The sequence below is a fragment of the Rousettus aegyptiacus genome, unplaced genomic scaffold (genome assembly GCF_014176215.1).
Source record: "Rousettus aegyptiacus isolate mRouAeg1 unplaced genomic scaffold, mRouAeg1.p scaffold_m13_p_5, whole genome shotgun sequence".
Classification (NCBI taxonomy): domain Eukaryota; kingdom Metazoa; phylum Chordata; class Mammalia; order Chiroptera; family Pteropodidae; genus Rousettus; species Rousettus aegyptiacus.
Genome location: NW_023416308.1, coordinates 3,937,767 through 3,953,175, shown reverse-complemented (window position 1 = coordinate 3,953,175; position 15,409 = coordinate 3,937,767). Strand labels below are relative to the sequence as shown.

The window sequence follows — 15,409 nt, the reverse complement described above, 5'->3', positions numbered from 1 at the left end:
TTCAGACCCCTCAATACCTGCACCTTCTGATGCAGGTTCCAAGTTGCAGGCATAGTCATGCTCATCGTTCTGGCTTGTGTTTGAAAGGAACGGTCAAGACTGACATGCTCACACGGCTAAAGTTTTCTCTCAATCGTATTTACTGTTATACGTTTAAAATACTATTCTTGCTAATTCGGGGTCTGTGAAATCATTTTAGGCTGGGAATTTTTCAAATAAAAATTATTTGGGCAATAACACAAAGTTCAAGTGTTTAACGAGAGATGCTGGATGGAAAAATCTGTGGGTAATGAATAAACATGGCTGTGAATAAAAAAGATAATATGCATATGGAAACAAATCCCTAGCTGAAAAGATATAAAAAAATAATCACAGAAACGAGTTAAAATCTTTTTAGGCACTGGCTTCTCATTTCATGTGGTTAATAAAGCCCATGGGAATTCTGAATTACACCTGCCTATGACTGGCCGTGGAAGTTTCACTGGAACCTTCCGACTGCACATGGATAGACACATGAAACCATTAAAAGCCAAACAAGGTAACCGCATACTTCAACAGGTGCCCATTTTACTATTGTTCTTAAGCCTTTAAGAACCATGGTTGAGTTTTTCACGAAAATTTCCCTTTAAATTAAAAATATAGATATCCTTGTTATTCACAGTGTACAATTTTTTCTAATGGAAAGAGACGACTGCAATTAGCATTTAGTAACGGGTCGCCCTGTCAGGTGGCAACAGGCAGCCTGAGCCCCAGAAGCAACAGATGAAACGGGCCGATTTCCTTACGTGGACATGGACACGGACAGATGCCCTAAACCGCTAACGAGTTAGTGCAGGGGGTTAGTAGCCGGTGCTCAGTCCTGGGACCTCCCACTTTACCGTGTACGAGCGAAGAGTCTCGAGCTCTCTAATTTTAAGAGTGAGCTTGCTCTTGTCTTTCCTCAGAATACGGCTTTCATTTTGAGATTCTAGGAGGTTGGCCGAAATGTGGCTGTTGGTTTTGGCCAGTTGGCTGACCTCCTTCTGAAGGAGGAAGTAGTTTTCGGCCAGCTTTTCCTTCTCTTTCAGGAGCTCATCCTTCTCCAGGATCATCTCTCTCTTCTCGGCCAGCAGGTTCTTGTTGTCCTGCATCGCCTTGGCCCGATCGGCCAGGGTCACCTCGTGGTTCAGCCGCAGGTCGTCCAGGATCTTGGTGAGGTAGCTGTGCAGCTCCTGCAGCTCCAACTTGGACTTGGACAAGGAGGCAAAATCGCTTTTCAGAGTCTCTATGTTGGCAGCGAGTTGCGCTGTTTCCACACTCAAGAGTTCCTTTTCCTTGATTATCTCCACCACTTTTTGCTCCGATTCGCTCTTCTCTTGGATTAGCACAAAATTTTCGGACTGCAGCGCCTTCGTAAGCACCCTTGCCTCCTCCAGCTCCTGCTCCAGGAGCACCACCCTGCCGTGGAGCTTATTGCTTTCGTACAGGGAGCGCTCGCTCTCCTTCGCCCTGTCCTGCTTTTCCAGGATCAGGGCCTGCTGCGCCGCCTGGATCTCCTCCTTCAGCTTCCGGCACTCGTCCTGCAGCGTCAGCCCGTCCCTCAGCAACGCGCCCTTTTCCGAACAGCAAGTCTTAAGCTCAGCATCCAAAGTCTCCTTGGCTTGCAGGATGTTAGTGTGTTCTTTTTCTAGATGCCTCTTGGCATTCTGAGCCTCTTTCAGCATCAAGGAGAGCTCACACTTGGTGGCTGCCAGTTCTTGGTTTTCCTTTTTCCTCTCTTGAAGTTCCTTCTTCAGAGCATCGATATTACCAAGCAATTTCATCTTCTCGTGCACAATGATTCTTCTGTTTGCAGACTCCTGATCGTATTTCCTTTTAAGCTCTCCCACGGTTTTGATGGAATTTTCTCTTTCTGTAAGTAAATCTCCGTTTTGCATTTCTAGCATAGATTTTTCTTTCAGGAGACTATCCAGCTGCTTTTTAAGCTTTGTAATTTTCTGACAAATCATCTCCTTCTCAGAAGTCAGGTAAGTGACCTTTTCGTTCAGGCTCATCTCAATATGGGCAGCCTCTTCCGAGCGTTTGCTGAGTTTTTTAGCGATGAGCCTATTTTCATTTAGGAGTTCCTCTTTTTCGGCCAAGAGCCGCCTCTCAGACGAGGCCAAGGTTTCCTTTTCGTGCAGGAGCTGGATGCACTCAGAGTCTGTGATCTCTCGACTGGTCTTGATTTCCTCCAGGAGCTTCGCGAGGCTGGCGTTGGTAGCCTGAAGCTGCGCGGTCTCCAGCTCAGACGTCCTCAGCGCTTTGCTGGTGTCTTCCAGCTGCGTGCGGAGCCCGCTGGCTTCGGTGCTGAGCAGCTGTTTGAGTTGCAGGGCGGCCGCCAGGCTGACGTTCAGTTTTTCCTGATCTTGAAGGAGCACGTCCTTCTCAAACTGCAGTTCTCTGTTGCTCTGAAGAAGAGTGTCTCTCTCTACCGTTAAGGCTATGCACATGTCATCAAGACCTGACTGTTTCTCTAACACTGACCTTTTCTCAGCTGTGAGATCTTCAATATCTTGCATCAAGGTTTTCTGATCTTTGACTAGCTCCTCGTAAGAGCTCTGAAGCTTCTGAATAGTCTCGTCTTTATCTTTAGTCAAGGCAAGGTTTTCAATAACGAGCTGCTTGATATGATCCTCCATGAGACCTTTTTCTTCCCTATTCTTCTTAGCCTCAGCAATCAAATCATCTTTGCTGAACTGGAGTTCTTCTACGAGTACCTGCAAGCCTTCTCTGGAAGCTTGTAAAGAGTCATTTTCCATATTTATCTTCAAGAGTTCTTCCTGGGCAATATTGATTTCTCTAAGCAATTTCTCTCTCTCAACAGTCAAAGCTTCATTATTGAGCTGTTCCTGCTGATAAAGCTTTTCGGCATCTTGTTTTTCTCCTAAGACTTTCACCTTTTCTAAATTAAGAGTTTCATTTATTGACCACAGTTTCTGTTGGTCTTCCTGAAGCAAAGTTATTCTGGCCTCCACCTCTATGAGCTTTGATAAAAGTGATCCCTTCTCTAACTTTAAAGCATTTCCCTCCTGTGCAAGAAGCTGCTTCTCTGATTTCAGACCCCTCAGCTCTTCTGACATTAGTTCAATTTCCTTTTTGGCTGATGTTAACAAATAAGTTAGCGACTACAGAAACAAAAGATGGAAAGAATGGAAACAAAATGAAATCAAGCAGACGAATGCAAGCCCAAATAACTTAATGTAACCTAAATCATACAAGCTTAAAAATTTTTTACAATAAATGTCACAGAAACTATCTGGATAATGAGGGAAAGAAACCAGATGAGCAGAGCCCATGAAAGGATAATACAAAGTCAATTTAGCTCTGCAAAATGCTGATATAGCTATTAGTTGATCTTTGAAACAACTTTTTAAATTACTCCTGATAGCTACCTTAAAAACAGTAGTTTGATTTTGACGTCAGGGCATAAGATTCTTTCCTGTCATCCCAATTATCCAATAATTTGGTGGTAGAAAAGATGCATGGAAGACTTTAAAAATACAACCCAAAAGACTACAAAAAGTGCATATATTTCAAAAACAAACAAAAAAAGTAGGGGGAGGGTTAGGGCAGTGGAGAAAAATACTATTGCAACATCTCAAACTAACTGCAGGACCTTACTAAAGGACAATCACTGGCTTGAGACTGATTTAGTCTCACAATTACATCTAGCTTATTAAAAATACAAGATTAATTTGCTAGGCTTTGGTGACTAAATTAAATGGGTTTTTAAAAAATGTATTGGTTTATAAAATAATTTGACCACAATGTCTATACCAGTGCTTGCCAGAACTTTCTGCAATGGTATAAATATTCTTTATCTGTACTGTCCAATATGGTCGCCACTAACCACATGTGTGGCTAGGAAGTACCTCAAGTGTGGTGTGACTAAGGAGATAAATTTCTAAGTTATTGAAATTTAACTAATTTAAATGGCCACACATGGCCAGTAGCTACTGTATTGAACAGGACAGCTACAGATCACTGGCTCTTAAAACCAGGGAATGAGGAGGCTTTGTGGGGTCCATGAACCTCCTGACATTTTTTATAAAACTTGAGTGTATAAATAAACTTTCCTAGGGGAAATATCTTAAGGTTTCATCAGCTTCTCAAAAGAGCCTGTGAGCCACTGTTGTTGACAAACACTAATCCAAAGAAATCAAATAACCAGACAACTCTGGATGGGGGACCAACCCTGGCGTTTTAGCCAAATGACCGTTGTAAAAAAATATATTAATGAGACTTCATACAAACTATTAGAATGCTGTGGTCTGGTCAGGCTGCAGCAGTTTAAGGGAAACGCTAGATAACTAGAGTCTGCCCAATAAAGGGAACTGCAAAGACAAAAGATCTGGAAATTACATCCAGTGTTAAATGGCTCAAAAAACTGAAGATGTTTCACAGGGAAAAGAGAAAGCCTTGATGGCCAGCATGCGGGAGAGAGAAAATATGGGCATCTTATGCGTGACATATGTTACGTTGTGGTCCACTTAATTCACAAGTTTTAAAAGGGATTTGTTTCAAATCCTACATACGCTCTTTGATATTTTCTTCTGTAAGCTCATGGTGCCTTCCTGGGGACATATAAAAGCGCTCTCCAGAGTCCTCCCTTCTGAGTTTTCCTCTGAGAGTGTTTCTCCAACCAGGCTCCATCCCTGCCCACTCGCTTCGCCTGGCCTCTGCCTTCTGCTTTTCTACATGCCTCTCCTGACCCCAGTGCAAAATGGCAGCAAGATGGCCAAGATTAGAACAACAACAAAGAGTCTGTTACAAGCAGGCAGGCAGAGCTCAGGCAGCATAACTCTTTGTGACAGCTGGGAACAAGCAGCGGAGGGGGTGATGGCTACATGGTCTGTTCAGGGGAAAGACCGGTAGCCATCGCCATCCCTGAGGAGGACAGCAGCTGGCACAGAACACCGGAAGCCACAGGAAACGTGATTCAGCACCCTGCCACGCCCTCGGCAGGTTCACACGGGGAAAGGCCGACCGGGCTCATCCCACGTGCTGCTGCTCTCTAAGCATCCTCCCGGCCTCGTGCAGAATTCCAGCCAACTACTGCAACCACGTAATTCTCTCCCATGACATACTTTGGCTTTGTCAGCTTGCTTTTTCAGTTCCACTATCTCCTGCAACAAGTCACTGTTCTCCTTTTGTGCAGCCTTCAGACTCTCCCCTGTCTCCAACAGCATCTTCTGTAGGTTCTGCAGGTCTTCCTTGTGCTTGGCCTGTGTCTCAGAACTGGCTTCTTCATACCTGGCTTTCAGATCCTGACACTGGTTGTGGCTCGTTTCCATCTTCTTTTCCTGCAGAAACCCCAAGTGAAGGAGCTAAGTCATCTAGCCATATTGTACCACCCCGCACCTTCCTTGCCAGTAATTAGTCCCCTTTATTCTTTCCTTACCAGGTCTGACAATTTGTTCAGCAGCTCTTTCTTTTCTTCCTCATGCTTTTTAGATGCTTCTTGCTGGCTCGCTTCGGCTTTGAGAGTTACTTCCCCAATGCTCCTCTGTAGAAAACTTACACTTTCATTAGCCTTTGTAAGTTTTAGCTGTAATTCTTCTACATTTCTAGAACAAGTTTCAGGGCAAGATGTCAGATTTTTCAAAAGAGTGCTTTCATTTCTAGAGTTATACTTAAAGATACTCTCAATAATAATTGTATTAATGACTGTAAATGTTATGAGTAATTAATAACATCTGAAATAAGCCAAAACATGACTTGCCCTGAAGAATAATTTTAACAATTGTGATAGTGATACATTATTTAGAATAACAACTATCATAACTGTGAAAGTTTATTATTTTATGTCAATAGATCATTAAGGAAAAATGAGTAAAAACTAAATATACTGGAGGATTAAGTATTTAGAAAGCTTCAAAATTTTAGCAGACTAGGTTATCAAAAACTCATTCTAGTGCCACTTGAGAACAGAAGATACAAAAATGATGATAAATCATTTGAAGTTCTAGCTTAAGGATAACCACATCGGCAAACGAAAATGTACAGAAACGTGGGGCATCGACCTAGAGATGCTGGCAAAGGAATCCACGAACGAAGGAGGAAAACCTGGGGGCCTCTGGACTGTGCACCTGTAAGACACCAACGGATGCGGAGCTTCTCAAAGGCGCCGAGCCGCAAGCACCGGTGCAGCTGCACCCACCCCACAGCAAGTCTGACCAAAGCTGGTCGACCAAGGCCCGGCTGCCGATCACCCGCCACTGCTGAACTGTGCATGGGTGCATGGGTGCATGGCTGAACACGAACGTAGCCCGGCCAGCATGAACACTTTCAGAATCAGAAGTCTAACGGTCCTAAAATGTCCTCGAAAAGTTTTTGTCTTCTAAAACATTTGATTTTTGTTTGGTAGCTATGAAAAGGGAAAAAATCGAAGCCACAAGAACCTCGGAACAAAGACGAGAGCAAGGCGGCAGGGCGCCAGCACCGAGGAGGTGCGAGGGCACGAGCGAGAGCAGCCAGGGCTCTGGGCCCGCGCGGAAACCTCACGCCGCCTCCGCTTCTTTTTCTTTAAAATGGGACAGTCATCCACTCCCCTCACAGGATTGTTATAAGGATTAGGAAATACACCATATATAAAGTTGTTAGCAGTGTACGGCACATGGTAAGCCTTTAATAACTGTGACCTATCATTAGGTTGAAAACATTTTAACTGCCTATATGAAATGTCATTGCCATTGGTAAACTACTACTTTTTCTTTATAAGTCACCAAAATGTCTATCATATTATATTCCTTAGAAGGTTAAACAGTTGTTCAAGGAGACACTGAGGTAATTAATAAGAGAAAGGAAGAGAGAGGAAACCTTAAAACATACCATTCCGGAAGATTCGGGCTCCCCTCCCCCCGGGTCCTGCTTCAGAGCCTAACCTGAAGCAGGCGTCTTGTTAAACTGACGCATACCTTTCTTTCAGACGTAACTCATCATTCATTTTTGTCAGCTGAGAAGAATTATCTCCTGACATTTTCATTATCTCTGCAATGTCGTTTTCCAGTTTTTCTTTCGCCTTCATCAACTGCTCTTCTCTTTCGCCCCTCTCTCTAAATTTTGCCTCCATATCTAAATATTTACAGAAAAAAACAGCACTGTTATGTTACAATCAACAAAAATCTACTGACTGCATCTTGTACGCCAAGCCTTGCTCTGGGAATCTTCGCAAAGCAATCCCTGCCTTCATGACAACGATATTCTAGCAAAGAAAACAGACAATAAGCAGGATAAACAAAGAAGAGAAATAGTTATCAGAGATAGAGCTAAGAGGAAAAAAAAATACAAGCAGAGAAAGGAGCTAGAAAGAGGGGAGGAGAACCCCGGGGCAGAGCCTCTCTGCGGCAGCGGCATCTGAGCACGGACCTGCAGGACGCACGGGCGAGGGGCTGGCTGCGGGCAAAGGGGAAGCACGCGCAGAGCCCCGAGGCCGGACCTGCTGGCACGCGAGCGTCCCCCAGCAGGCCACTGCGGCTGAGTGGAAAGAACGAAGGAAAAGTAGCACGAGAGGAAATCGCGGAAAACACGCGGCCTGACGACGGGACTTCTACTGAGCGAAACGGGAGCCATCGGTTCTCCTGAGCCGAGAAGTGCCATGATCTGACCTGACGCTGAAGGAGCGCTCTGGCTGCTGGGTCGGGAACAGACTAAAGGGGACAAGGCAGAAGCAGGCAGACCAGGAGGTCGACTGCTGCAGTGAAGGTCGGCGTGGATGGAGGGCAGCAGTGGGAGCAGTGGGACGGGGTGGGTGCGGATTTATCTGATAACAGGGCGGAGAGGATTTGCTGAAGGTTACAGACCTCAAACGAGCATTTTTCCGCATTGTGTCACCATGATGAGCAAAGAAGTCTTGGCTGAACAGTAGATAGGTTAACACAACAATTATCTCGAATCCTAGGAAGCCTACTAGTTTTAAGGTTTAGTGCCCAGAGACATCTTCTTACCTGTTAAATTTTCTCTCAACTTCTCCAATTCAGAAGACAGCGCATTAAATTGTTCCTCTTTTTGGTGTAATTTATTTACAGTTTCTATTTAGAATAAAGTAAAAAGTTTAATATATTTCATACTTAATAAGCCATCTAGGGCTTGGCTGTCCCACAACCAAACCGAATCATACGCTTGAGATTCGACTCACAGGAGTACTAAAGTCCCGTTACAAATGGAACCAGGGTATGACGAGCCTGAAGGAGCGAGCGAGGTCCCTCTCGCCTCCCCCAACCTGGAGGCCGGCAGGGCCCGGCACCCCCGGCACCCCCGGCACCCCCCGGCACCCCGGCACCCCCCGGCACCCCGTCCCCAGTCAGCGCTCTCCTCCTGCTTCGCACTCAGAGAAGCTTCAGACAGACAGACTCCCCTCAAGAACACCTGCACTGTAATATGGAACGAGCTTCCAGTCAAGAGGAGGGGAGACCAACGGGCGTCTGGGGCCTGGGGAACCAATGGCTTCACCGCCACGGAGCGCGGCGGGGCCGGGCTGCAGGTGGCGGGCACTCTGCGTGCTCCGCAGGCCGGCGCTGGTGAGAACGTGGCCTTCTCTAAAGGGTGCTGCTCACACCAAGTTAGACATACCTTGCATACTTCTCTGAACAGAGACTGCCTCCTCTGAAGCACCAGCAAACTTCTCTTTCTAAAGAAAAAAATTAGATATTCAGAATAGGAAGCTTTCAAATTGTAGAAACTAAAAGTTTCAACCAGTTATATATACAATGCTATCTATTTTTTGTTGCTGGTTTTGTTCCATTTAAAACTAACTTAAAACATGCGGGCAGCAATTACTACCATATGCATATTGTGTGTGCACACGAACGACGCTGGCGCATGTTGTGTGCATGCCTGGGCACGCACATATATCCGTGTACGCGTGTGGGGATGCCTACTTACAGAAGCGCATGCAGGTGTGTGTACAAATGGTGCGTGATTCTCCTAGCTCGTTTCCCCGTAACGCTATGACTGTCCTTTCCCGTGACGTGTGGGTATCACTGGCACTGCTCATGGGTATCAGCCTTGGCTGAGCTCAAGTTTTGAGACAGGAAGCAAGGTAGAAGGGAGAACAGTTGAGAAAAGGTAAGAAAAAAAGTCTTACAAATTGAGATTAAGGAAAGAGGATATAGTGGAAGGAAAAGTCATTCTCTGATGTGGAATGAACTGAGTTGTAAGGAAGAATCCTTTGAATTTACGAAGTCACACAGCACTCCGCCTGCTGGCAGAGGGCGCTGAAGGTCCAGCATGGCTTGCCGACTTGCTGTCACAGGGCAAGCAGAAGGCACAGTGCAAGAGCACAGTGCTCACTGCATGTGAAACCATACGTGTCGGGTGTGCAACTTGGGAGGTCCCTGTGAATAGTCAAACTAAGCAGTCAGTAACATACCGAGGCAAAGGACAGATTATTTTTTTTAAATACAGTCATTTCCCCGTATTCACGGTTTTGCCTTTGGTGGTTTCAGTGACCCACAGTCAACCAATGTCTAAAAATATTAAATTAGAAATTGCAGAAATAAACAATTCATAAGTTGTAAACTGTGTGCTGTTCTGAGGAGCGTGATGAAATCTTGTACCGTCCCGCTCCATCCCATCCGGATGTGAATCACACTTTGTCCAGCATATCCATGCAGTACATATACCTGCCTGTTAGTCACTTGGGAGCCATCTCGGCTACCGGACTGACTATTGAGGCATCTCAGTGCTTGCGGTGAAGTAACTCTAATTTTACTTAAGAATGGCCCCAAAGCACAAGAGTAGTGATGCTGCCAAACGAAGCCGTAAAGTACTTCCTTTAAGTGAAAAGGTAAAAGTTCTCAACTTGATAAAAACAAAACAAAACAAAACTGTATGCTGAGGTTGCTGAGATGTACAGGGAGAATGAATCTTCTGTCTGTGAAACTGATAAGAAGGAAACAAATTCCTGCTAGTTTTGCTATTGCACTTTAAGCTCCAAGTTACAGATAGTGCCTGGTAAGTGCTTAAAGCTGGAGAAGGAATTAAACATGTGGGTGGAAGATGTGGACAGAAAACGTGTCTCAAGTGATGGCGGCGTGTTGCGCCAGGAAGCACTGAGCCTGTGAGGACATCGGCAGGGGGTCCCCTGACACGAGGGCTCACGTTCCCATGACTTTTATTTTGGCGTACTGTTATAAATGTTTTATTTTAAAATAAGTTATCACTGTTAATCTCTTTCGTCTCTGTCATAGGTATGTATGTGCAGGAAGAAAAAGTGTATAGAGGGTTTGGTACTGTCCAGGGCTTCAGGTATCCATGGGGGGTCTCAGAGCGTAGCCCCACTGATAAAGGGGGATGGCTGTAATGTCTATGTTTGGGTTTGATCTGATTCCCCTCAAGGTGTTTATTTTAAATAAATTCTTTGAAACAGAAAAGAAATAGGTGCAATACTTTTCTGGAGGTTTTTGTTTTTAAACAGGAACAATTCAAATGGCCAGAAACCCCGAGATTCAGACTCCCGGCAGGTACTCACCAGAGCCTGAAGTTCTCTTTCCAAAGCCTCTTTCACGTGACTGACTTCACTCAAGTGTTCCTGTAGGTTACTAAGCGTTAGCTCTCTTCCCTGCAGCTCTTTGGTAATGCTACTAACCTATCATAGCGTTACGCGGTTCACACATAGATGAACAAAAACAGAAAAAACAAAACAGAATGAGAAATAAAAAAATAAAACAAATGTAAAAACTCATGAGGAAAAAAAAACACAACCAAACACAACCGAAAGGAATAAAGGCATGGGTAAGCTGTCTTTTTTTTTTAAGACTCTAACAAACCAATGACTTTTCAGTCAGTTCCAGATATGACTGTCTAACAGCTATTTTTAAATAGTCAAAATAGAGTGTTTTTCTATACCTCAATTTGGAATATCAGCATGATCTAAAGCAGAAAGTGCAGACACTTACTTTCTAAATGAGTTAATTGAGACATTTCACTTTCTAGACTTTAAGAGCCTTAATATAGGAATGGCGGATACATATGGTCTCTGTAACCATTTTCTGTATTTTCTGTATATGCCTATGGTATCTCAACATTTAAAATAAAAATAAACATTTAAAAATTCACTAGACAACATTCATTAGAAATGGGATTTCGTTAAATTTTGATGTAAAAAGCAGACCAACTATTACATATTCTCCCCTAAACAATTTTTGTGTTTCGATTGGTATTTCGGAACCAAATAAAGAGATCTGAGAGAATTTTCCTGTCGTTTGTCACCTCTCCCCATTTACCGTCGCAACCCTTCCTTCTTTGCCAACAGAGCAGCTTTTCCCGCAAAAAGCTCAGAACATTCGGCCTCGCTTAGTGGCAGGAGGACTGGGAAAGAGAATTCACTCCTCAAGCGGTCCTTACACGCAACGGTGCCATTTAACAAGGCCAGTTAGCAAGACATGGAGCTGGCGAATGTTTCATATAATTTCCTATGCCTTGACCAAAAGCAAATTTGCTCAATCTTTCCTCAAAAAGGCAAGGAACAGACTGTATTCTCCTTGTGGCATAGAAAAAAACTCCACTGAGACATAAATGGCACTGCGAAGGGCTCCAGGCTCTTAACCTTAATTTTGCTGTGAATGTTACCACAGCATGTTAATGTACAAGGGTCAAATAGCACTCGGGAGTTCATGGTCTGTTTTTACACATCACCTTACAGACAAGACAATTATGTAGGTGGGAAAGGAGGAGCTAATCTACGTTTCTGTATAATTCATTCATCCATTTACCTTAACACCATCAATTTAGGGAGTTCTCTATTGTAAAAAGAGATTGTAGACTGGAATTGAGCTTAAACAGGAGATCACAGAACAGCCCAGAGATAAATACACATCTAGATAACAGGAAACCAAAATAAATTCTTAGTTGAGCCATTATTTTCTCTAATCTCCTTAGAAGGAACCATATTCAAGACTCAGAAGATACTATGTTCAGCTGGAAAATTTGTTAGCACCAAGCAATTTATTTTAATTAAATTAGAAATTTGAAGGATGAGTCAGTCACACCTCAACTCAAAAATAACACACGATGCAAAATAATAACAAATGGAAAATAAAAAGATGGCGGATGTCAATACAAACCTTGCCACTCTCAGCATTCTTTTCGCTCTCTAAGTTTTTAATCTGTTTCTCAGCTGCCTCAAGCTGCTGTCTAAGCTTCTCGACTTCCGATTTACCTTCGGAACTGGCTTTCCGAAGTTCATCAAGAGCCAAGAGCTTCTCCTCGGTAGCCTTGAGCTGTGATGTAACATTATCAATAACCTTGGTTTGTTCACTGCATTTGGCCTGTAGTACCTCTAACTCCTTTACCTTTAGTTCAGCTTCCTGTAATTTGTTTAAGGTGTCTTCCATTTCTACCAGATGCTGATCTTCTGCTCTGTCCAGCTTCGATTTGATGGCTTCCAGGCTGTTCTCTTTCTCTTTAATGAGCTTCATCAGCTTAGCCCGGACAGCTTCCAGCTCCTTAGCATGAGCAGACCGCTCGGAGTCCTGTTTGTTCTGCAGGTTTTCTATCTCGTGCTGGTAATCTAGTCTCATTTTCTCTATTTGTGTTTTCAGCTCAGCGAATCCTGCTGTCTCCGTTCCGACCCCCTTGCTGAAGGACACCTTCAGCTCCTCCATGGCCTGCTGGTGGGACGCGATGGCGGTCTCCAGCTTGGATTTCCACAGGGCTATCACGTCCGAGTTCTCCTTGTTGGCATGATCCAGTTTGCTTTTCAGGGACTCGTTCTCTTTGGAAAGTTTTTCCGAGGCGGCCTGAAGGGCCTTTATCTCCTTCTGATGCACTTCTTCCCGGGCTTCAAAATGCTCCTTCAGAGACGTGGTCTCTCTCTGGTGGTCAGTGTGGCTGGCTTCTAACTTTTCTTGCAAAGAGCTTATCTCTTGCAAAAGGGAGAGTGACATATCAACATCCCCGGCAGGCTTACTGGCCTCTAGCCTTCTGCGCAGCTCAGCTACTTCCTGTACTCTCAGTGCTAGGTCTTTTTCTAGTTCCATTATACGAGACTTTTCTGACACTGTAGCCACCTGTTAACAGCAGGCCAAAGAAAAAGAGATCATTTGAATAATAAATCACTGATGATTTTCTTTAACCTTGAAGATCTTTAATAACCATCCCATCTCAAGGCAGCCAGCAGTCAAGCTACCGAGGATGCCCACATGTCAATCGACTGCTAACTGTAATAAAGGCTTAAGGCCGGCTCTGGCAGCTCCAATTCAAAACTATCATCTTTGGCAAACCTCCACCATTTTGAGATGCTAAAGGAATCTAAAATTAATAATGAGTTTAACTCAGGATGTATAGATGCTTATAGACCTGATAGATATGATTTTAAAGAACAGTACAGTAGCCATTAGCCATATGCGGCTACTGAGCACTTGAAATATGGCTCATTTGAAGCGACATGGGCTCTAAGTGTTAAATATACATCAGATTTTGAAGACGTAGGAAAAAAGAGAACAAAAAATATCTGGTTAATTTTTATATCAATTACATGATAAAATGATATTTTGGATATATTAAATAAAATATATTAATTGTACCTGTTTCTTATCGATTAAAAAATGTTAATGTGGGTACCAGAAATTACTCAATTTTATATACATGTGGCTCATATTATACTTGTGTGGGATGGCGCTGGTACAAAAGGTGCAACATTACCCATCAAATGTTTCAGTGAATACCACATCGACTGCAGAATAAAAGCCTCAGCTGGATGATGATAATTAATTTACTGACCTTTTAAATTAAAAAAAAAAAAAAATGATTACTTACCTATCATTATGCAAGCCTCCTACACAGAGTCGTCCTTTTAGGTTCCATAATGCTCTCAGCATTTTGGTGCACACACCCTGCCCCCCCTAACCCAGTGGTTCTCAGACTGACGTGCACATGTCACCCGGGACGTACCCTGCAATGCAAGTCCCCAGTCCTTCGCATGCACTTTGATTCTACTCCAGCTCCGGGACAGCGCCCAGGAAGCTGCTTCTTTTAAACAGACTCCCCAGGACTAAGAAAAACACTTTCGTAACCGGTGTACTTTTATTCTTAGGAAATCATTTCCCTCTGCTGCCTGTTCGGCAGTCAGTTTAGTATGCAAAATATGTGAAATAAAAATTATCTGACTAACCTGGGAAACAGAAGGGAGCACACCTGATTTACACACGCCAGTGAGCCCCGGACGGTGGGGCTGAGGCTCCTCCCCATCGCTGCCTTTACCAGGACAGAAAGTACCGGCAATGCTGCCTTCATCTCCTCTGCCCCGCTACTGGCTGGGATATTGATAAAGACTAAAATGGCCACAGAAGAATTTTTTAAAAAGAGCCCTTGGGTCTCCAAAACTGCATAATCAAGGTGGTCACTATTTCAGGGATGACTACAATTGTGTTTCAGGAATATAGATGCTTCAGGTTAAAGATGTTAATTCCTTTACATACTTTTTTCTGGGGTGTTGGGGGGGGGGCAGTTCAAGAGTTTGTTACCGCAAATTAAGGTACAAAACATTAACAAACCCCATGCTACAATAGGGCCATAGTTCTTAATTATTCACAACAAAACAATGAAACGAGAAAGGCCAGGTAAAAAAATAAGTGAAAATAATAACTCACGTGATTACACTATGTAACATCTCACAGAGCTTCTATTTTTTATTTCCCAAAGTCTGCCTCTCCTGTTAGTTTGAGGCCATAAAAGTCAGGTATCATTCTTATTATGAAGATACCACTTGTTATAGAAAAATAATGTTTGAATCTGAAATACTTGAATAACCCATGCTATGAAGGGTTGCCTTCTTACCCACAGTGCCCCCCACCCCCCCCCAAAAAAAAAAAAAAGCATCAAACTTGTTTGCTGACAAAGCAATTTGGGAGAGGAATTCAGAAGTAAAAAATACATATATATCCTCACTTCAACAGCCAGTCACACTGACGAGCTCCATCTTATTATTAGCCCCTTGTATCCCCCAGATCAAGTCTTTGGCTCGCGGGTGATGAAGAAAAGCACCCAACTGCCAGGATCTTCGTCTTACCAAATATGCAGAAGATATCTTTAGTTTTGAGGCCGAGACCACTTTCTTTTTTTTTTTTAAATAAAAACTTATGATTTAGAGAAAAAAAAAAATCACTCAATCATCTAGATTTTTAGATCAGTCAGTGACTTCTAGACAGGAGAAATTTCTAAAAATTCTAATAATTCAAAAGAAAAAAATCAAGATACCAAAATTTGATCAGAGATAATTTTTGAAATTTTCAAGTTAAGCAACTGGGCAATTTAGCCCAGTTTTATGATTTAAAAGATACACACGTACATGTTTACTTGATTTAACAGATATGTATACAATACGTACGCACGTTTTCTTACATGTAAATGAGTCGGGATACTTCTTACACCTTTCAGCACAAAACTA

General features: G+C 43.3%; 1 protein-coding gene across 20 annotated transcripts in view; it reads right to left on the bottom strand.

The window, feature by feature from the left end:
* The window catches only part of CLIP1 (CAP-Gly domain containing linker protein 1), a 106,408-nt gene that overhangs the window by 31,455 nt on the left and 59,544 nt on the right, over positions 1–15,409 (bottom strand). For 8 of the 20 annotated variants that reach the window (XM_016153793.2, XM_036221785.1, XM_036221787.1 and 5 more), the window contains 8 exons: positions 12,087–13,031; positions 10,493–10,609; positions 8,593–8,650; positions 7,968–8,051; positions 6,939–7,095; positions 5,423–5,588; positions 5,109–5,324; positions 879–3,146 (listed from right to left, as the gene is read on the bottom strand). In XM_016153793.2, the coding sequence (XP_016009279.2) occupies positions 879–3,146; positions 5,109–5,324; positions 5,423–5,588; positions 6,939–7,095; positions 7,968–8,051; positions 8,593–8,650; positions 10,493–10,609; positions 12,087–13,031 (4,011 nt within the window). The remainder of the gene's footprint in view (positions 1–878; positions 3,147–5,108; positions 5,325–5,422; positions 5,589–6,938; positions 7,096–7,967; positions 8,052–8,592; positions 8,651–10,492; positions 10,610–12,086; positions 13,032–15,409) is intronic. The other 12 variants (XM_036221792.1, XM_036221793.1, XM_036221794.1 and 9 more) reach the window with 4 other exon arrangements.